Source organism: Oncorhynchus nerka, linkage group LG7 (assembly GCF_034236695.1).
Source record: "Oncorhynchus nerka isolate Pitt River linkage group LG7, Oner_Uvic_2.0, whole genome shotgun sequence".
Lineage (NCBI taxonomy): Eukaryota > Metazoa > Chordata > Actinopteri > Salmoniformes > Salmonidae > Oncorhynchus > Oncorhynchus nerka.
The window spans coordinates 27879368-27903311 of NC_088402.1; the positions used below are offsets into that span (position 1 = coordinate 27879368).

General features: G+C 44.4%; 1 protein-coding gene across 1 annotated transcript; it reads right to left on the reverse strand.

Moving 5' to 3' along the window:
- Positions 1-158: 158 nt before the first annotated feature.
- Positions 159-18786, reverse strand: LOC115131414 (scinderin-like). Its single transcript, XM_029663126.2, has 16 exons — positions 18475-18786; positions 15541-15695; positions 13751-13912; positions 12961-13110; positions 12673-12765; positions 12456-12588; positions 12248-12336; positions 11856-12071; positions 11467-11588; positions 11260-11350; positions 6945-7115; positions 6529-6706; positions 6071-6189; positions 5886-5963; positions 5730-5790; positions 159-4317 (listed from the first exon to the last, which is right to left on the reverse strand). Exons 1-16 carry the CDS (start codon positions 18665-18667, stop codon positions 4148-4150), a joined length of 2181 nt encoding a protein of 726 aa, XP_029518986.2. The 5' UTR covers positions 18668-18786; the 3' UTR covers positions 159-4147.
- Between the last annotated feature and the right edge of the window lie 5158 nt (positions 18787-23944).

Genomic DNA, 23944 nt, shown 5'->3' on the forward strand with positions numbered 1-23944 from the left:
ATGAAGATCTAGATATATATTTTTTAAAGAAGTGTTCTGCCTAACTTTATATTTTAAAATAAAGATAGGGCCAATGTATGACGATTTTTTAGAAATAATTGTATAATTAGATCCGAATATCTGTGCAATGTGAGAAAAAAAGCAATCATGCAAGATCATAGAGCAGGGTGATTTCCTTTATTTAAGGAGGCGAGGACCATCAATAACACCTTTACTCTGGTTTGGGTGGTCTCTCAGATCTGGTCTGATCTCTTAGCGGTTTCAATATTTCTATCTGATGGCCTGAAATTGACCTTTGAAATGAGAACGCAGTGAAATCCCACAGGTCACACACTGGTTGAGTCAACATTGTTTCCACGTAATTTGACATTGAACCAACGTGGAATAGATGTTGAATTGACGTATGTGTCCAGTAGGATGGTGCACTCAATTTACTAGTGAAACTGATATCCCCCATTGGAAAGCCTATGTCCCTCTTTCAATATCGTAAAGTGATCAAAAGGGACTTTTTCAAGTTCTAGAATATTGTCAGATATGAATTACAAGTTCATTTGACAGGCTATCCACACTAGGGGTCGCCTGATATGAAAATGGGGTCATAGGATAATTTTAAAAATCTGGAGAAAAAAAAGACATATATTATAATATTGTCCTTATATCTCAAAATCATTGTAATGTGGTTAACCTTAAAAATCTTTATTAAAATGATTAAAATCTAAAATCTAAAATTCAGCTAGAGTGCACCCACAGATCATGGAAAAAAGGTCGCACTTGACCAAGGCACTTAGCCATTCCCATGGTGAATGTCTAGGTCCGCTCCGCTACGAAACCATACACTATTACAGAGACTGATATTACCTCCTGCAACTGACATGGTGAAAACAATTGACAAAGTCAGATAACGCTGTTAAACAAATAATTTATGCAATCAAGAGGAAACTCCCCAGCTTACAGTGCATTCGGAAAGTAATGAGACCCCTTCAATTTTTCCACATTTTGTTACGTTACAGCCTTATTCTAAAATTGATTACATTGTTTTCTCCCCTCATCAGTCTACACACAATACCCCATAATGTCAAAGCAAAAACAGTTTTTTTTAAAATTCATGCAAATTCAAATAAATAAACTGAAATATCATATTTACATAAGTATTCAGACCCTTTACACAGTACTTTGTTGAAGCACATTTGGCAGCGATTACAGCCTTGAGTCTTCTTGGTTACGACCCTACAAGCTTGGCACACCTGTATTTGGGGAGTTTCTCCCGTTCTTCTCTGCAGATCCTCTCAAGCTCTGTCAAGTTGAATGGGGAGCGTCACTGCACAGCTATTTCCAGGTCTCTCCAGAGAAGTTCAAGTCGGGGCTCTGGTTGGGCCACTCAATGGCATTCAGAGACTTGTCCAGAAGCCACTCCTGCATTGTCTTTGCTTTGTGCTTAGGGTCATTGTCCTGCTGGAAGGTCAACCTTTGCCCCAGTCTGAGGTCCTGAGTGCTCTGGAGCAGGTTTTCATCAAGGATCTCTCTGTACTTTGCTCTGTTCATCTTTGCCTCGATCCTGACTAGTCTCCTTGTCCCTGCTGCTGAAAATCATCCCCACAGCATGATGCTTCCACCACCATGCTTCACCGTAGGGATGGTGACAGGTTTCCTCCAGACGTGATGCTTGGCATTCAGGCCAAAGAGTTCAAATCATGTCCAATCAATTGAATTTACCACAGGCGGATTCCAATCCAGGTATAGAAACATCTCAAGGATGATCAATGGAAACAGGATGCATCTGAGCTCAATATATAGGTTCATAGCATAGCGTCTGAATACTTATGTAAATGAGGTTTTTCTGTTTTCTGTTTTTAATACATTTCCAAACATTTCTAAAAACCTGTTTTCACTTATGTCATTATGGGGTATTGTGTGTAGATTGCTGAGGAAATTGTTTTATTGAATCAATTTTAGAAGAAGGCTGAAGGCACTGCGGAAGGCACTGCGGCAAACTACATCAAACCACATCCATGGCGATCACGCCTGTTCACAAAACTATGTGGAGATATGGGATCTGAGCATGACAATGTCTTATTTCACACAGAGGCTTGGTGGTTATCGAAGGGGGTTTTCGCATTGAGAGAGGAAATGTTGTCATTCACAATGGATTTAATGTGTGTCCTTGCCTATTTAAGAGACATTACATTTAACATTTAAGTCATTTAGCAGACGCTCTTATCCAGAGCGACTTACAAATTGGTGCGTTCACCTTAAGACATCCAGTGGAACAGCCACTTTACAATAGTGCATCTAAATCTTTTAAGGGGGGTGAGAAGGATTACTTTATCCTATCCTAGGTATTCCTGAAAGAGGTGGGGTTTCAGGTGTCTCCGGAAGGTGGTGATTGACTCCGCTGTCCTGGCGTCGTGAGGGAGTTTGTTCCACCATTGGGGGGCCAGAGCAGCGAACAGTTTTGACTGGGCTGCGCGGGAACTGTACTTCCTCAGTGGTAGGGAGGCGAGCAGGCCAGAGGTGGATGAACGCAGTGCCCTTGTTTGGGTGTAGGGCCTGATCAGAGCCTGGAGGTACTGAGGTGCCGTTTTGACATTTTGGTAAACTGAACGCAAGCATACAGGGGAAATAGAAAAACCTTCTACAGATGAGTGACGAAATCAGTGGATTCAGAGGAAAGAACTCTTTAGAGCAACGAACCGGAGCAGCTCCTTTTTGGGGAGTTTTTCCTAGCCACCGTGCTTCTATACCTGCATTGTTTGCTGTTTGGGGTTTTAGGCTGGGTTTCTGTACAGTACTTTGTGACATCAGTTGATGTAAGAAGGGCTTTATAAATACATTTAATTGATTGATTTAAATCAAATCAAATGGTGGCCAGTCCTCTTCTGGCTGTGCCGGGTGGAGATTATGGCCAAGATGTTCAAATGTTCATAAATGACCAGCATGGTCAAATAATAATCATCACAGGCAGAACAGTTGAAACTGGAGCAGCAGCACGGTCAGATGGACTGGGGACAGCAAGGAGTCATCATGTCAGGTAGTCCTGACATGATAGTCCTTTAGAGTCTTTCAAAAGCAAACCATGCTCTCATCTGCATTAAAACCAAATATCCACCCAGGTTGGATGCGTCAGCGGGGATGAGCACAGTCTGAGCTTGACCACTGTTGACCAAGCCCCCTGACTATGAGATGCTCCGACGAGACATTCATCTAGCACACCCATCTCATTAGTGATGGTGATGTTAGAGACATTATATGTCAGACTAATTTGCAATTGACTGTCATAGCCTCCCATTAAAAGTATGTTATGGTGAGTTGAGTAGACAATCAGAAATACTGTTAGAATGTTTTTCAATTGTCTGCCACAGAGTCAAATAAGAAAAGTTAACATTGGCTGTTTTTTTCACACGGTTGGGGTCACAAGAATATTCAGATATCAAAACGGTGTTGTGGGCCAAAAAATGTCGGGATCCCCTGGGTTAGACTTTTAGCCTCGTAATTACCAGACTGATGATCAAATCCTTCACATAAGCTCGTGAGGCTAGGCTAGATTTGAGAACAACTTCAGAAACTCTCAGCAGGCTTTATGCATTTTCTATCATAAAAAAAAGCAAATAGCAACATTCATTTCCAGACAGTTACAGAAGTCCAAATGTAAAGACCTGCATTCAAATCAACATAATATATCAGATATTTTCGCGTTTCATCTTCATCTCAACAATTCATGTAACGAGAAAAATAAAAAATAAACAACAAAGATGTCCAAGCGGTGCACATCAGACGATGTCCCGTGTGCTCAGCTGGTAGAGCATGGTGCTTGCAACGCCAGGGTTGTGGGTTTGATTCCCACGGGGGACCAGCAAGAAAAAAGAAAAGAAGGTATTCACTCGCTACAGGATGTTGCTTTGGATAAGAGCATCTGCTAAATGACTCAAATGTCAAATAAAATGACACATAGCAGGCCTAAAAGTAAAGCAAACAAATACAAATAAAAGTAAAGTACTTTGCGCTTCCTTAGCCCAACACTAGTCCATGAATGGCTAGTTAACCCTCATTTCACAATAGTATCTGGAAACCCTTGGCTGAATACAGAGTGGATGTTATAAATGTCTAAACTGTGTTATTACAGTGTTATAACTGTTGGGATTCATTTATGCTAAATCTGCAGTGTCTTCATGGTCCTGGCCACGGTGTGTGAGTCCCAGCGTGCCGTGTCCCAGCCCAGGAACCACCCTGTGAAGGTGGGGGGTTCATGACCCTGCTTCACCACCACTATGGCGGTCCTCTTATCCCGAACCCCCGGATCCGTCTCTATGTATGTCTTGGCTGTAAGGAAGGGAGCACATAGACACTGTCAATCAATGGGATAAACCATTGTGTATTTGAAGTGGGAACACACTCTTTTCTGAGTGTACAAAACAGACAGGAACACCTTCCTAATATTGAGTTGCGCTCCCCTTTGCCCTCAGAACAGCCTCGGTTCGTAGGGGCATGGACTGTACAAGGAGTCAAAAGCTTTCCACAGGGATGCTGGCTCTTGTTGACTCCAATGCTTCCCACAGTTGTATCAAGTTGGCTGGATGTCCTTTGGGTGGTGGACCTTTCTCGATACACACAGGAAACTGTTGAGTGTGAAAAACCCAGCAGCATTGCAGTTCTCGACACAAACCAATGTGTGTGCCGCCTACTACTATATCAAGTTCAAAGGCACTTAAATCTTATGCCTTGCCACTCTGAATGGCACACATACACAATCCATATCTCAATGCTCATCTCCACTGATTGAAGAAGATTTAACAAGTGATATCAATAAGGGATCATAGCTTTCACCTGGATTTACTTGATCAGTCTTTGTCATGGAAAGAGCATTAATGTTTTGTACACTCAGTGTATATTAAAAGGGAAATACTGATATATATATATATATACACTACCGTTAAAAAGTTTGGGGTCACTTAGAAATATCCTTGCTTTTGAAAGAAAAACACGTTTTTTTTGTCCATTAAAATAACATCAAATTGATCAGAAATACAGTGTAGACATTGTTAATGTTGTAAATGACTATTGTAGCTGGAAACCGCTGATTTTTAATGGAATATCTACATAGGCAAACAGAGGCCCATTATCAGCAACCATCACTCCTGTGTTCCAATGACACGTGGTGTTAGCTAATCCAAGTTTATCATTTGAAAAGGCTAATTTATCATTAGAAAACCCTTTTGCAATTATGTTAGCACAGCTGAAAACTATTGTTCTGATTAAAGAAGCAATAAAACTGGCCTTCTTTAGACTAGTTGAGTATCTGGAGCATCAGCATTTGTGGGTTCGATTGCAGGCTCAAAATGGCCAGAAACAAATAACTTTCCTCTGAAACTCGTCAGTCTATTTTTGTTCTGAGAAATGAAGGCTATTCCATGTGAGAAATTGCCAAGAAACTGAAGATCTCGTACAACGCTGTGTACTACTCCCTTCACAGAACAGAACTGGCTCTAACCAGAATAGAAAGAGGAGCAGGAAGCCCCGGTTCACAACTGAGCAAGAGGACAAGTACATTAGAGTGTCTAGTTTGAGAAACAGATGCCTCACAAGTCCTCAACTGGCAGCTTCATTAAATAGTACCGGCAAAACACCAGTCTCAACGTCAACAGTGAAGAGGCGACATATTAAACTACACATTAAACTTACTATACGAAAAATTAACTACTATATACACACATAAGACAAAGACCAAAACTCACCAGATTTTACAGATTCAGTTTTCTCAACTTCATTGGCATCTTTGCCAATCCAGATAAACACCTATCACAAAACATTAACATCAATATAATTCAACCTTCATAGAGGTAAAAATGGGCTGAACATTTTAATTTGGGGAAGGGTAACAAGCTCCATACCTGATCCCAGACGTCCAACAGCATCACGTCATCCTCTGCCAGGTCCTCCTGACTGAACTCTCCTGGAACCTCCTCAATCTGTAGACAGCATTTATAATCTATCTAGCTAGCTATCTATTTGCGTGTTTGTGTGTTTGTGTGTGTGTGTGTGTGTGTGTGGGTGAGTATGTGTGTGTGGTACTCACTATGAACCTGCCAGTCTTGTTGGAGCAGGCGAACAGGCGAGGTTGTTGAGTGCGGCTACTCTCCAGTCTCTCTGATGTCTGGTAGTCCTTCTTCCCCCCTAACGCTGCCCAGAGGTCCGCTACAACCAAACATAACACATCTGCTTGAGTTTCTGTGCATCTTGAACGGGTGATATTCATTTTAGGACTAAAATCCTCAATCTGCCTCAAAACTTTCCTTGTCTCAGTGTTCCCCCTGGTGACTCTCCTGAGTACTACATCACACATCATTATCATGGTGCCATATCAGGGCCCATATTCATAAAGCTTCTCAGAGCAGCAGTTCTGATCCAATAGCAGGACCCTGTCCATATACTCTTACTTATTATGAGTTAAAAGGAAAACTGGTACTGGATTAGTACTCCTCCCCTGAGACGCTTTCTGAATATGGGCCCAGGCCAAGGAATCTGTGTTCTCACCTGGTTCCTGTCCCTCTACGATGCGTTGTGTCAGACACTTCAGCACCTGACTCAGGTACCGGGCTCCCCGCTCCTCATTCTCGATGGCGCCCTTACCCACCCACAGGTAGCTCTGCCCCGCGGGCATCTTCAGCAGGTAGGCATCGTTAGAGTTCAGGCTGCCAGCCTCCGCCTCCACCTACCACAACACACAACAGACAAGGCAACTGGGATCTAGTGGCGAGAATAAAAGCTGAGGAAATGCTGACCTCCATCTAGATGACAGGAAACCACAAACGAGCAGCATAAATGTCATTTAGCATGATCGGTGCATAAACCCAGAAACATGTGTGTAAACTCCATGTATGTGTGTTTACCTTCCATCACTGCCAATGAAACAACCAGAGGTGTGTGTCTGTGTGGGAGAACATTCTAACCTCTGCGATGCGTGTGATGGTGCCCAGGTTACGTCGGACCTGGAACAGGCGTGTGGGGGCCGCAGGTGCCTGGCCTCCGATGCGTGAGGTACCACTCTTGTACACGATGAGGGGCTTGTCTTTGAACAGACTCAGGAGATGGGCAGGCTCTTTACCTTGGGACACTCTCACCTAGGGAACCAAAATAGATTATTAACGCATATGCAATTTGGTACAGGAGGTCATGGATAGCGAAGCCATAGCTGGAGGGCAAGGTAGAGACCTATGTTGTACAGACAGTCATTAGGGGGCACTATAACACATATACAGTGGGAGATTCTCATTTGGCCAAAAAGAACGTCCTCTCCTGGACTCCTCCGTCCTCTCTCCTCCATGACCCAGAAACCGATAAGTGGTCAATTCGTTAGTAGGCAAACAAAGGCGTCTGCTCCACTCCTCAATTACCTTCTTTGACAGAGGATGCACAAGAGCATCCTCACGGCATCTAGCACATTGTTTTACAATATGCCACACAAGAGCATCCTCACGGCATCTAGCACAGTGTTTTACAATATGCCACACAAGAGCATCCTCACGGCATCTAGCACAGTGTTTTACAATATGCCACACAAGAGCATCCTCACGGCATCTAGCACAGTGTTTTACAATATGCCACACAAGAGCATCCTCACGGCATCTAGCACAGTGTTTTACAATATGCCGCACAAGAGCATCCTCACGGCATCTAGCACAGTGTTTTACAATATGCCGCACAAGAGCATCCTCACGGCCTCTAGCACAGTGTTTTACGATATGCCCCACAAGAGCATCCTCACGGCCTCTAGCACAGTGTTTTACGATATGCCACACAAGAGCATCCTCACGGCCTCTAGCACAGTGTTTTACAATATGCCACACAAGAGCATCCTCACGGCATCTAGCACAGTGTTTTACAATATGCCACACAAGAGCATCCTCACGGCATCTAGCACAGTGTTTTACAATATGCCACACAAGAGCATCCTCACGGCATCTAGCACAGTGTTTTACAATATGCCACACAAGAGCATCTTCATGGCCTCTAGCACAGTGTTTTACAATATGCCGCACAAGAGCATCCTCACGGCATCTAGCACAGTGTTTTACAATATGCCGCACAAGAGCATCCTCACGGCCTCTAGCACAGTGTTTTACAATATGCCACACAAGAGCATCCTCACGGCATCTAGCACAGTGTTTTACAATATGCCACACAAGAGCATCCTCACGGCATCTAGCACAGTGTTTTACAATATGCCACACAAGAGCATCCTCACGGCATCTAGCACAGTGTTTTACAATATGCCACACAAGAGCATCCTCACGGCATCTAGCACAGTGTTTTACAATATGCCACACAAGAGCATCCTCACGGCATCTAGCACAGTGTTTTACAATATGCCACACAAGAGCATCCTCACGGCATCTAGCACAGTGTTTTACAATATGCCACACAAGAGCATCCTCACGGCATCTAGCACAGTGTTTTACAATATGCCACACAAGAGCATCTTCATGGCCTCTAGCACAGTGTTTTACAATATGCCACACAAGAGCATCTTCACGGCATCTAGCACAGTGTTTTACAATATGCCACACAAGAGCATCCTCACGGCATCTAGCACAGTGTTTTACAATATGCCACACAAGAGCATCCTCACGGCCTCTAGCACAGTGTTTTACAATATGCCACACCCCTTTGAATCAGCTGTTTTCTTGGTGGAGAAAAGCATGCAGACATTTAAAAACAATACTCTACTTAATGTTTATCTATACAATGTCTGCCACAACTAGCTACATTTGTTGTATCACTTTACACATTTATTTTGGGAATCCTCCCCTGTAAACATAATTTTGAAAGTTTGGGCTAAAAGGTTCCATCTGTATTTTTGTCCAAATTCAGCTATTGACATAGCCTTATTCTGTTCAATGTTTATCTACAGAATATACAGTTGAAGTCGGAAGTTTACATACACTTAGGTTGGAGTCACTAGAACTCGTTTTTCAACCACTCAACAAATGTCTTGTTAACAAACTATAGTTTTGGCAAATCTACTTTGTGCATGACACAAGTCATTTTTCCGACAATTGTTTGCAGACAGATTATTTCACTTATAATCTACTGTGTATCACAATTCCAGTTTACATACACTAAGTTGACATACACTAAGTTGACTGTGCCTTTAAACAGCTTGGAAAATTCCAGAATATGATGTCATGGCTTTAGAAGCTTCTGATAGGCTAATTGATATCATTTGAGTCAATAGGAGGTGTACCTGTGGATGTATTTCAAGCACAACCTTCAAACTCAGTGCCTCTTTGCTTGACATCATGGGAAAATCAAAAGAAATCAGCCAAGACCACAGAAAAATTATTGTAGACCTCTGCAAGTCTGGTTCATCCTTGGGAGCAATTTCCAAACACTTGAAGGTACCACGTTCATCTGTACAAACAATAGTATGCAAGTATAAACACCATGGGACCACGCAGCCGTCATACTGCTCAGGAAGGAGATGTATTCTGTCTCCTAGAGGTGAACGTACTTTGGTGTGAAAAGTGCAAATCAATCCCAGAAAAACAGCAAAGGACCTTGTGAAGATGTTAGAGGAAACAGGTACAAAAGCATCTATATCCACAGTAAAACGAGTCCTATATCGACATAACCTGAAAGGCTGCTTAGCAAGGAAGAAGCCACTGCTCCAAAACCGCCATAAAAAAGCCAGACTACAGTTTGCAACTGCACATGTGGACAAAGATCGTACTTTTTGGGGAAATGTCCTCTGGTCTGATGAAACAAAAATAGAACTGTTTGGCCATAATGACCATCGTTATGTTTGGAGGAAAAAGGGGGAGGCTTGCAAGCCAAAGAACACCATCCCAACCGTAAAGCACGGGGGTGTCAGCATCATGTTGTGGTGGTGCTTTGCTGCAGGAGGGACTGCAGGAGGCACTTCACAAAATAGATGGCATCATAAGGTAGGAAAATGGAAGTGGATATATTGAAGCAACATCTCAAGACATCAGTCAGGAAGTTAAAGCTTGGTCGCAAATGGGTCTTCCAAATGGACCCCAAGCATACTTGCAAGCAAAGTTGTGGCAAAATGGCTTAAGGACAACAAATTCAAGGTATTGGAGTGACAATCACAAATCCCTGACCTCAATCCTATAGAAAATTTGTGGGCAGAACTGAAAAAGCGTGTGCGAGCAGGGAGGCCTACAAACCTGACTCAGTTACACCAACTCTGTCAGGAGGAAGGGGGCAAAATTCACCAACTTATTGTGGAAGGCTACCCGAAATGTTTGACCCAAGTTAAACAATTTAAAGGCAATGCTACCAAATATGAATTGAGTGTATGTAAACTTCTGATCCACTGGGAATGTGATGAAAGAAATAAAAGCTGAAATAAATCATTCTCTCTACTATTATTCTGGCATTTCACATTCTTAAAATAAAGTTGTGATCTTAACTGACCTAAGACGGAATTTTTACTCTGATTAAATGTAAGCAATTGTGAAAAACTGAGTTTAAATGTATTTGGCTAAGGTGTATGTAAACTTCCGACTTCAACAGTAGCACTGTAAATTCCCCCAATTCATGTAATTAAGTTTAAAATAATAGAAGATAAAAAATAGCTGATACCATGCAAACCAATGAGTGGTTGAAACTTTAAAACCAAACATCTCAGAATCATATTTTTGCAGATAGAACCTTACAGTCCTACTCTCTTGGTTTGCTTGATGATGCATGAGTGGAGAAGGAGAGTCTCATTTCATACAAGTGAATTTGTTTCCACATTTCCTTTCCTCCCCTCCTCTTGATTACCTTTCAACTTTTTCAAAAAATGGAGGGGACAAGGGAGTTAGTAAAAACCAATTGAGAATCTCCCAGTGTCTCTCTACAAGCAGCACCCTGTGCTACCTGTTGGTCATAAATCATTGAATCAGATTAAGGGATGCCAATTTCACATACAGAGAAAAGATTCCGTTCTGCCCCGAAGGCATGGAAAGTAAACCCTGATACGGCAGTCAAATTAGGGGATTTAATACACAGTAGACTGCAGAGAATAACATCCTCTAGTATCACACTTTACTACTGTGATATAAAAAACATCCATTTATAAACTTTATACAGTTTTGACACATTTCCAACAAGGCGATCTGCTCCAACCTCTTCAGCCTCAGTGTGTGTGTGGGTGTCTTTCAGAGGGGTTGGGATAAAGCAGAACACACATTTCCATTGGACATTCATAGACATTGAACAATAAGAGATGCTCATCTTAATTTGGGTTAGTCCTACCTGAACTGCGTTCCCTCCCAGAGAGCGATCCAGCTCCACAGTTAGGAAGGCTGAAGCTGTGAGCTCATCTAGAGTGCTGCTAGCCCCCTGCCTGCCACAGGAAGTATTGGGATCAATCCATCCATTCACCCACCCATCCAACCAATCAACCAACCAACCAACCAATCAATCTAATTGAAAATATAAGTACAGGTCTACCAGACTCACCAGGTGTAGATGATCTGTCCTCTCTTATATGTATAGAGGATGATGTAACAGTCTCCTCCATAGAACTGACCATACGTCTTTGGGTCAACTGGGACTCGACCACTGCTCTCCACTCTGAAGATCTGGAACATGAAACATGCATCTGGCTGGTTATTCTACTATAATTTGTTTAACAATCTATGTGATTGGGATTGTCAGTGGAATAAAACACCTGACTCATTTGTACATTAGCATGTATTAGGATATATGCTTATTCACTCCTTGTAACACATGCGTAATGAGGAAGCTTGCCTGATACCTGAAGGCCTGTGTTAGTGTCCCAACCTATAGCTTAGACCTTAGCTCAGTGGGCTAACCACGTCTTGGGGTGGTAACACTTGGTCCTGTACCTGAGTGTCCCCTGTGCCGTCGTCCACCATGTTATGCTGGGCTGCCATGCTTTGGGACTCATGGAGCTTGGAGGCATCGAACTCCACCTGTTGTATCTTAGCAATCCTCTCGGTCACAAATACTTTTCCGAACCCCTCGCTCTGGTTCTTATCCCTCCACCCCTGGAAGAACTGTTTGAAGATAGGAGTCTCCCCACCCTCTGGAAGTACCTGGATCTGGAGATAAAGAGTTGTTCCTATGAACGTCAGGGTTGGGGATCAACTCGCCTTCAGTCCCGATCAGTTTAGCAGGACGTGAACTGACATGATATTTGAGTCACGAGTTGATTCAACCAAATGATTCAAACATAGCAATTATGACTGATGCTAGATGGATGATAACGAGCATGAACCTGTGTGTTAGGTGGGTAGCCCATCTGCTTGATGAAGCCCTCAGCAGTCTTCATGGCAGTCTTCCTCTCGCTGGGGTTGGCGTTACGGCCTTTATGGGTGATGTTGGATGATTCATGCAGAAGAAGAGGTACATAAAAGGTGGGAGGTATAAAAGGATGAGGGATGAATTTAGTCAAGATAAAGATGTTCAGCAGTTTAAATACGTACCTTTCCAGATGAAGATCATCCTGCTCTTCCCGTGGTCCAGGATGAAGCACTCGTCAGACAGCAGATGGCTCTGAGAGAACGGGTTCTCCTCTGAGATCAGGGTCACCTGCATCGCTCCGGATGCATCAGATACCTGGAAGGAACAACAACGAGATGAGTTTGAATGTGTGTGTGTGTGTGTGTGTGTGTGTGTGTGTGTGTGTGTGTGTGACCATACCATGTAGAGTTTGGCCATCTTCCTGTTGGAGATATCTGCCACCATATCGTCATTGTCATCACCTTCTGGTAGATTTGGCTTGTTGCCGAGTACCTGTTAGGGTTGACAGGTAAAAACACAAAGACAAAAACCACGAAGATAACATTGACAAAGGAGATAGCGAAATGATGGCACACAAAAGTAGATTACTTAACTGTCATACAGTTTTGCAGCTAATTTCAATTCAAGAGTACAAACACTAGACTAGGGAATGAAAGTTAAATGTTGTGTTGAATGAACATCTGTCACCTCAGTTAACGTAGACGGCTCTCTCCCTTCCTCCACGACAACCAGTTTTGCTCGGCCATTCCTCTCATTGTCACGGATACCGGCAGCCACCTGTGCTGCCTTCAGGAGCTCAAACTTGTTGCACTCTGAACCGCACCACTGGTAGATAACCTAGAGACAGGTAACAGATATGGTTCAGTTGGAAAGAGGGCTGTTGCACACTTTATGAAGTTCCAGGTGCATAAAGGCTTTAGCTTCGAGGGCTAACTAACACAATCTTGTGGCAATAAGACAACCCCGGTTCAAAACCAGTGGGTCACCACAGGGTCACCACAGGGTCACTGCTTCTGGCAATATTCAAACAGAAGAGAATAGCTTTCGAATTGAATTAGGTAAACATTAGAATACCTTGTATATCAAATGATCTTGATACCCACCTTAAGTCAACATAACACAGGCCTTCATATGTTTGGGATTTAATAAGAACTCAAGCCGAACGGACAATGTTTGTGTTTCAGCAGAATTTGAAGTTTGCTTACACAGTGAAGTCTAGGCAATGAATCAGGTTTCTCAGGATAGTGACAGTCAAACAAATGAACTGTTGTTACAGGGCCACTGAGGGCACTACCATATGTGCCATGAAAGTCTGGACCTCTTGGCAGAGGCAGTGTTACTACCATAGACACTATATCATTGATACATGTTCTATATCTATATGGTAAACTCTCACATAGAGGGAGGCCAGAGTACAATCTACCGATCCATCAATGACTTAATCAGTCAATCGGTAGATCAATCAATCAAAACATACTGCTCCCAGGTCCACGATGAAGCAGTCCCCTCTGTTGAAGCTGGACCAGTTGAGGGTGACCTCGGTTGCCCTGACGACACGGCGACCTTTGATGTGGAATAGTCTCAGAGCTGACAGGTCGTTGGTGACCACGTGATGGAACCCAGAGGCCACGCCTCCGGCCTAGAATAGAACAGGATAGAATAGAATAGAATAAAATAGAGTAGAATAGAAAAGAGTAGATTAGGATAGAATCATTTATTGCCCTCAAGAGGGAATTTGTCTTGCTCAGTTTAAAAGCAAGCAGTTCAAGACGCAGATGTACATACGTATTATACATCACATACAAAACAAGGTACACAGTTACGTAGTACCCAACACAAACATCCCTGAAACAACATACAAAAGGAAATGTCAGGGCCTATAAGTACCCTATGAGGTTGAACAAGGGTAGTGTGTCAAGTATTTTCCTTCTAGCGATTAGGCAATATTACGGAAAACCACGAAATGTTCAGGACCAAGAAAACAAACAACGTGTGGAACACAGAACTGTTTTCCCTTTCCCTCTACACCAAGCTCCTTTTCCCTCTACACCAAGCTCCTTTTCCCTCTACACCAAGCTCCTTTTCCCTCTACACCAAGCTCCTTTTCCCTCTACACCAAGCTCCCTTTCCCTCTACACCAAGCTCCTTTTCCCTCTACACCAAGATCCTTTTCCCTCTACACCAAGCTCCCTTTCCCTCTACACCAAGCTCCTTTTCCCTCTATACCAAGCTCCTTTTCCCTCTACACCAAGCTCCTTTTCCCTCTACTCCAAGCTCCTTTTCCCTCTACACCAAGCTCCTTTTCCCTCTACACCAAGCTCCTTTTCCCTCTACACCAAGCTCCTTTTCCCTCTATACCAAGCTCCTTTTCCCTCTATACCAAGCTCCTTTTCCCTCTACACCAAGCTCCTTTTCCCTCTACACCAAGCTCCTTTTCCCTCTACACCAAGCTCCTTTTCCCTCTACACCAAGCTCCTTTTCCCTCTACACCAAGCTCCTTTTCCCTCTACACCAAGCTCCTTTTCCCTCTATACCAAGCTCCTTTTCCCTCTACCTCTATTTCCCTCTATACAAGCTCCTTTTCCCCAAGCTACACCAAGCTCCTTTTCCCTCTACACCAAGCTCCTTTTCCCTCTAACCAAGCTCCTTTTCCCTCTACACCAAGCTCCTTTTCCCTCTACACCAAGCTCCTTTTCCCTCTACACCAAGCTCCTTTTCCCTCTACACCAAGCTCCTTTTCCCTCTACACCAAGCTCCTTTTCCCTCTACACCAAGCTCCCTTTCCCTCTACACCAAGCTCCCTTTCCCTCTACACCAAGCTCCTTTTCCCTCTACACCAAGCTCCTTTTCCCTCTACACCAAGCTCCTTTTCCCTCTACACCAAGCTCCCTTTCCCTCTACACCAAGCTCCTTTTCCCTCTATACCAAGCTCCTTTTCCCTCTACACCAAGCTCCTTTTCCCTCTACACCAAGCTCCTTTTCCCTCTACACCAAGCTCCTTTTCCATCCCATGAGTCACTGTTGCTGCCCATGGTCAGGGTCAAACAAAACGTTGTAACAAGTGATTATTTAATAGCACACCTTCAGCATATGATGCCCAGGGTCTGTAAAATGTGGCAAATGGAATGAATGTTCACTGCTAAAAAATAAGTGTGCGTTCTGGTTCAGTATAACACCATATATTCTCGTAGTAAATAGCAGTAACACAGATAAAGGAACAAATCTAATATTAGTGAAATAAAATGCATCAGTAAAACAATATTGTACTTTGTATGTGATGCCTCCCTTGAAGTATCGTGTGAAGGCAGTGGACTCGAACCCCTGCAGTTCTCGGTACTGGACAGGCTTCCCTCCTAGGAAATCATCCAGCTGAACAGTAAAGATGGCCGCCGCCGTGCTCTCGTCCTGGCTGCACTCCTTACCTGAGGAGAGAGCATGAGTGGTACAGCACTTAAATACAATGTGATAAATGTTAGTATGAAATGAGAGACTATTCAAGTTTAGACAGAGGAAATTTAGCACAACTTCAGCACAAACTGCCTGGTTGATGTTATGACTCTAATGCTCATAGTATGCTCTATTTTAGTACTTTAATGCATTTTCACTCTGAAACAGAGTCTACCAGCTTTGCATGTTGCCATTGTAAATGTATGGGTGGCTGCACACCACCCATACATTACAACAACATACTGTAGTTCAGGCAGTAGGATGCTCTCTCATCCATTTATATGCAGACGATACAGTATTATACTCAAAAACATATCAAAGCTGCAGGCTAAAGTTAAATCTAGACTTGGTTTCCTCTATCATAATTGCTCCTCTTTCACCCCAGCTGTCAAACTAACCCTGATTCATATGACCATCCTACCCATGCTCGATTACGGAGATGTAATTTATAGATTGCAGGTAAGGTTACTCTCGAGCGGCTAGATGTTCTTTACCATTCGTCCATCAGATTTGCCACCAATGCTCCTTATAGGACACATCACTGCACTGTACACTCCTCTGTAAACTGGTCATCTCTGTAAACCCGTTGTAAGACCCACTGGTTGATGCGCATTTCTAAAACCCTCTTAGGCCTCACTCCCCCCTATCTGAGATATCTACTTCAGCCCTCATCCTCCACATTCAAAACCCACACACATCCTTGGGTCGCTCCTCTTTTCAGTTCACTGCAGCTAGCGACTGGAACGAGCTGCAACAAACACTTTCTTCATTCAAAGACTCAATCATGGACACTCTTACTGACAGTTGTATCTGCTTCGTGTTATGTATTATTGTCTCTACCTTCTTGACCTTTGTGCTGTTGTCTGTGCCCAATAATGTTTGTACCATATTTTGTGCTGCTACTGTACCATGTTGTGTTGCTACCAAGTTGTTGTCATGTGGTGTTGCTACTGTACCATGTTGTGTTGTCATGTATAGCATGCGCTGTCAGGTCTCTATGTAGTGTTGTGGTGTCTCTCTTGTCGTGATGTGTGTTTAGTCTTATATTTTTATTATGAATCCCAGCCCCGTCCCTGCAGGAGGCCTTTTGCCTTTTGGTAGCCCGTCATTGTAAATAAGAAATTGTTCTTAACTGACTAGTTAAATAAAGGTTAAATACAAAATAAACACCACTACAGAGGTTTAATCCCAGGATCTGGCATCCTGTTCGGGTTACCTTGAAGGCCTCATGGTTAACAGTCCATGTCATACCAAGTCATAATGAGGAAGAAATTAAAGCCCATAGCAGCAAGTAAAATGGCAAGGAAACCTATCGGAGGCCCATTAGTGTCGTTACTGGTTAATGATTCATGATGAGGAGAGGAAGGACAACCTAACATCTTAGTGGTGCTATTGATGTTCGTATTCAGATGGGAGTTGGTGAGTGGGGAAAGAGAGAGGAGGAGAGAGAGAGAAAGAGAGAGAGATGTGTCAAGGAAGGAAGCTAGTGTTACAGTTCAGTAGACTTGACTTGCATGGTTCCATAGCTCCACCACAACAGCTGTACAACACCATGTTTCTACAATAATCTACCTTAATCTGACAGTACTTTCAGGTAGTGTGTACTCTGAGACAGCTGAACAGAGTACTTACTCAAAGGTTCATGAAACGCCTTGATTGTTTTCCAGAGTGGCTATAGTCCTGATAGGAAGGGAAAACATCACCGTCCCATGATGTGTGCAAAGATGACTGATATAGTTTACGACCTCTACCTTGAATGTCCTTATCTCAGAATCTTAAAATCTGAGAATTGTCCAGGAAGCGTTAGGATATGGCAACTCGCCTGGCCTTTAACCAGATAATCACTTTTGTTTCCTACTTCAGGCTAAACTTTTTTTTTGTTTTAACTCAGCTGATGACAAAATTGGTTGACTTTCTTCTGTCTACAGTAACAGACAACAGCACCTTGAGGGCTCACACAGTTGTGAAATGACAGTGGAACCACTATGGGGGACAATAACACATACAACACATACACTGAGTGTATGAAACATTAGGAACACCTCTTCTTCCTTGACATAGACAGGCCAGGTGAATCCAAATGAAAGCTATGATCCCTTATTGATGTCACTTGTTAAATCCACTTCAATCAGTGTAGATGAAGGGGAGGAGACAGGTTAAAAAAGGATATTTTAGCCTCGAGACAATTGAGATATGGATTACGTATGTGTGCCATTCAGAGTGTGAATGGGCACGGAGTATTAACTGAAACATTTAACTGAAAACCACATAATAGTGATTATTGTATCCATTTCTCAACCATCTTTCTCAACATCGTTAGCATCCTATATCTGAATTTGTGGTGTCACCATTCCTTCTCCAATACAAGCCAAACCATCTCTCTTGTTCTGTCTTGTATGTGCAACCTGTTCTTCTCCTATATGAATACATCTACACAGATATGATCCTATGACGAACTGAATGTGTTATAACACTGTTAGAACCGTATGGCCTTTGATGCTAAGTGTTTTTTTGCCAATGTATTTATTAATGTTAATGACAATATTATGATAAAATGATGCTGTTGATTTCAGCCTGTAGATTTAAAACGTTAACATCTATGAGGCACTCCCTAAAATATGTTCACATTCATCTCCAATGTTTGATAAGCCTCCGTCAATAAACAAATCATCCAGCATGTGACATCCTGCTGAACAGCCTGAGGAAACACGCACTAAAGCACACACACACACACACACACACACACTCTCTCACCCAGCCAGTAGTGCAGATCGTAGAAGCAGCTATCCCGCTGTTTGACAGTGTGGAGGACCACATACGCGTCCCCAACATAGAAGTTCCCGTGCAGGTTATCAGGCACAGGGACCAGCTCCAGCTTCTCTATCCTCCATATCTGGAGACCGGCTGCCTTGCCTGCCTTGTCAAACTCCCTGTGGTAGAGCACCATGGTTCCTTTGGTTGTCTGATAGCAGGAGGGGGACGGCTGGATGTGGATCCCAGGTGTGGTGAGATGAGCGTAGGGTGAGAGAGGAGCTCGGAGTGCTGCTCTGTTCTCTGTTCGGTCATGGGGAGGAGTGAGTCAATAGCAGCAGTGTGCAGGGCTATAAGTTGGAGGCTGAGAAGGGGTGGGTGTGTCTTAGATGCTGCCAAAGTACACACACACACAAACACAGTATGTGTGTGGTTTTTACACTTGTTTTTACTATACATGCATATTACTGTCTCTATTCATACTCAGTGTTTCCAGTTAAGGTGCTGCTCTAATAAATGTATCACATCATAATATTAGGCTTTAAATAACTTGCATTCAGATCGATAGAGATGTGTCACGATCGTCGTAAGGAGCGGACCAAAATGCAGCGTGGTGTGTTTCATGATGATTTTTTAATTAAAGAAAGCACTGAACACTGAATACAAAACAATAAACGAATAACAACCGTGAAGCTATAATGAGAACTGTGCTGACACAAGCAACTAACATAGACAATCACCCACAACTCACAATGACCCACAACCCACAACCCACAATGACAAAACAGGCTACCTAAATATGGCTCCCAAGCAGAGACAATGACTAACACCTGCCTCTGAGAACCATATCAGGCCAAACATAGAAACAGACAAACTAGACATCCAACATAGAATGCCCACTCAGATCACACCCTGACAAAATAAAACATAGAAACATACAAAGCAAACTATGGTCAGGGCGTGACAGTACCCCCCCCCGCAAAACCTGAACCTATTGGGGAGGGTCTGGGTGGGCATCTGTCCACGGTGGTGGCTCTGGCGCTGGACGAGGCCCCCACTTCACCATAGTCTTAGTCCACTTTAGTAGCGTCCTTTGAGCGGCGACCCTCGCCGCCGACCTAGGACTGGCAACCCTACTAAAGAACCCCACTGGACTGAGAGGCAGCTCCGGACTGAGGGGCGGAGGCTCTGGCGCCTCTGGACTGGGAGACTCCGGCGGCCAGCTCAGGTGGCGCCGGGCAGACTGGAGACTCCGGCGGCCAGCTCAGGCGGCGCCGCCGGAGTCTCCAGTCAGACGGCCAGCTCAGGCGGCGCCGGGCAGACTGGAGACTCCGGCGGCGCTGGAGAGCAAGGCTCTGGCAGCGCTGGACGGAGGAGCTCTGGTGCCTCTGGACTGAGGGGCGGAAGCTCTGGCAGCGCCGGACAGGCGGGAGCACCTGTAGGGATGAGACGGAGAGACAGCCTGGTGCGGGGGGCTGCCCCTGGTGGCTGGTGCGTGGAGGTGGTACTGGATAGACCGGACCGGGCAGGCGCACCGGAGCTCTTGAGCACCGAGCCTGCCCAACCTTACCTGGTTGAATGCTCCCGGTCGCCCTGGCAGTGCGGCGAGGTGGAATAGCTCGCACTGGGCTGCGCTGGCGTTCCGGGGACACCATGCGTAAGGCTGGTGCCATGTACGCCGGCCCAAGGAGACGCACTGGAGACCAGATGCGTAGAGCCGGCTTCATGGCACCTGGCTCGATGCCCGCACTGGGAACACCGTGCGCTCCACAGCATAACATGGTGCCTGCCCGGTCTCTCTCGCCCTCCGGTAAGCACAGGAAGTTGGCGCAGGTCTCCTACCTGGCTTCACCACACTTCCTGTGTGCCCCCCCAATACATTTTTGGGGCTGACTCTCGGGCTTCCATCCGCGCCGCCGTGCTGCCTCCTCATACCAGCGCCTCTCCGCCTTCGCTGCCTCCAGCTCTTCTTTGGGGCGGCGATATTCTCCTGGCTGTGCCCAGGGTCCTTTACCGTCCAACTCGTCCTCCCATGTCCAGTCCTCCGTGCGCTGCTCCTGCCTGTCACCACACCGCTTGGTCCTGTTGTGGTGGGTGATTCTGTCACGATCGTCGTAAGGAGTGGACCAAAATGCGGCGTGGTATGTGTTCATTATGATTTTTTAATTAAAGAAAGCACTGAACACTGAATACAAACTATACAACACAATAAACAACTAACGACCGTGAAGCTATAATGAGACCTGCGCTAACACAAGCAACTAACATAGACAATCACCCACAACCCACAATGACAAAACAGGCTACCTAAATATGGCTCCCAATCAGAGACAATGACTAACACCTGCCTCTGATTGAGAACCATATCAGACCAAACACAGAAACAGACAAACTAGACATCCAACATAGAATGCCCACTCAGATCACAAGATGTGTATCTTGTAGTTTCAACACAGCTCAGCAGTGTGTGGTTATTTGTCGCTGCACTTATGAATATAGAGAACCAGAAAAAAAATCCCCACAATTGGATCAGTTGTTTAATATTAGACTGGTCTCTGAAGGTTATGGCTTAGGGGAGTTCAAGGTGTTTGCAATGGTATTCATATAGATTTACCAGCCATACCTGCTCCATTCCAACACATTTCGCAAGCATTTTCCTCACAAGTCTTGAAATACTATGATAGTGTGTAGTACAACTACTCACTACTAACTACTACGTAAGTGTTCAATTACAAGACCGATCTGTTAATGTTGTGTAACAAATCTGTTTCGAGTATTGTTTTTTTCCCCTAAAAGTAATTTTATTTTCATGTCGGTGAAGCTTGTGACCAGTTTCCACTTAGTGTCTATTAATGTGAGCGATAGAAGAGGAGGAGACAGTCAAGAGATGGTGAGCGATAGAAGAGGAGACAGTCAAGAGATGGTGAGCGATAGAAGAGGAGGAGACAGTCAAGAGATGGTGAGCGATAGAAGAGGAGGAGACAGTCAAGAGATGGTGAGCGATAGAAGAGGAGGAGACAGTCAAGAGATGGTGAGCGATAGAGGAGGAGACAGTCAAGAGATGGTGAGCGATAGAAGAGGAGGAGACAGTCAAGAGATGGTGAGCGATAGAAGAGGAGGAGACAGTCAAGAGATGGTGAGCGATAGAAGAGGAGGAGACAGTCAAGAGATGGTGAGCGATAGAAGAGGAGGAGACAGTCAAGAGATGGTGAGCGATAGAAGAGGAGGAGACAGTCAAGAGATGGATCCTTTATCATGGATTTATTTAGATGTTTTATTTTATTTAACCTTTTTTTTAAATAAATTACCAAAATAAACTACCAAAAGGCAAAAAAGCCTCCTGCGGGGATGGGGGCTGGGATTAAAAATAAAATATATATATAAATATAGGACAAAACACATCACGACAAGAGAGACAACACAACACTACATAAAGAGAGACCTAAGACAACAACATAGCAAGTCAGCAACACATGACAACACGGCATGGTAGCAACACAACATGACAACAACATGGTAGTACCACAACATGGTAGCAGCACAAAACATGGTACAAACATTATTGGGCACAGACAACAACACAAAGGGCAAGAAGCTAGAGACAACAATACATCACGCAAAGCAGATACAACTGTCAGTAAGAGTGTCCATGATTGAGTCATTGATCGCAAAGATTGAGATAAAACTGTCCAGTTTGAGTGTTTGTTGCAGCTCGTTCCTGTCGCTAGCTTTAGCGAACTGAAAAGAGGAGCAACCCAGGGATGTGTGTGCTTTGGGGACCATTAACAGAATGCGACTGGCAGAACGGGTACTTCCGGCACCGACAGAGATGGCCGCCTCGCTTCGCGTTCCTAGGAAACTATGCAGTTTTTTTGTTTTTTTTTACGTGTTATTTCTTACATTAGTACCCCAGGTCATCTTAGGTTTCATTACATACAGTCGAGAAGAACTACTGAATATAAGATCAGCGTCAACTCACCATCAGTACGACCAAGAATATGTTTTTCGCGACGCGGATCCTGTGTTCTGCCTTACAAACAGGACAACGGAATGGATCGCATGCAGCGACCCAAAAAAACGACTCCGAAAAAGAGGGAAACGAGGCAGACTCCGGAGACGGGCACACCGACCACTCCTAGCATTCTTCTTGCCAATGTCCAGTCTCTTGACAACAAGGTTGATGAAATCCGAGGAAGGGTAGCATTCCAGAGGGACATCAGAGACTGTAACGTTCTGTGCTTCACGGAAACATGGCTCACTGGAGAGACGCTATCCGAGAGCCAACGGGTTTCTCCACGCATCGCGCCGACAGAAACAAACACCTTTCTGGTAAGAAGAGGGGCGGGGCGTATGCCTTATCGCTAACGAGACATGGTGTGATGAAAGAAACATACAGGAACTCAAATCCTTCTGTTCACCTGATTTAGAATTCCTCACAATCAAATGTAGACCGCATTATCTACCAAGAGAATTCTCTTCGATTATAATCACAGCCATATATATCCCCCAAGCAGACACATCGATGGCTCTGAACGAACTTTATTTAACTCTTTGCAAACTGGAAACCATTTATCCGGAGGCTGCATTCATTGTAGCTGGGGATTTTAACAAGGCTAATCTGAAAACAAGACTCCCTAAATTTTATCAGCATATCGATTGCGCAACCAGGGGTGGAAAAACCTTGGATCATTGTTACTCTAACTTCCGCGACGCATATAAGGCCCTGCCCCGCCCCCTTCGGAAAAGCTGACCACGACTCCATTTTGTTGATCCCTGCCTACAGACAGAAACTAAAACAAGAGGCTCCCACGCTGAGGTCTGTCCAACGCTGGTCCGACCAAGCTGACTCCACACTCCAAGACTGCTTCCATCACGTGGACTGGGATATGTTTTGTATTGCGTCAGATAACAACATTGACGAATACGCTGATTCGGTGTGCGAGTTCATTAGAACGTGCGTTGAAGATGTCGTTCCCAAAGCAACGATTAAAACATTCCCTAACCAGAAACCGTGGATTGATGGCAGCATTCGCGTGAAACTGAAAGCGCGAACCACTGCTTTTAATCAGGGCAAGGTGTCTGGTAACATGACCGAATACAAACAGTGCAGATATTCCCTCCGCAAGGCTATCAAACAAGCTAAGCGTCAGTACAGAGACAAAGTAGAATCTCAATTCAACGGCTCAGACACAAGAGGCATGTGGCAGGGTCTACAGTCAATCACGGACTACAAGAAGAAATCCAGCCCAGTCACGGACCAGGATGTCTTGCTCCCAGGCAGACTAAATAACTTTTTTGCCCGCTTTGAGGACAATACAGTGCCACTGACACGGCCTGCAACGAAAACATGCGGTTTCTCCTTCACTGCAGCCGAGGTGAGTAAGACATTTAAACGTGTTAACCCTCGCAAGGCTGCAGGCCCAGACGGCATCCCCAGCCGCGCCCTCAGAGCATGCGCAGACCAGCTGGCCGG

Bases quoted from the DNA above. Each gene is read 5' to 3' on its own strand.
- LOC115131414 (XM_029663126.2), bottom strand. From the start codon at position 18,667: ATGGTGCTCTACCACAGGGAGTTTGACAAGGCAGGCAAGGCAGCCGGT. The intron at 12,589-12,672 runs GTATGGTCACAC...TGTTCCTTCCAG, and splicing joins AGATGGCCAAACTCTACATG to GTATCTGATGCATCCGGAGC. The intron at 5,964-6,070 runs GTGAGTACCACA...TGCTGTCTACAG, and splicing joins ACAAGACTGGCAGGTTCATA to ATTGAGGAGGTTCCAGGAGA.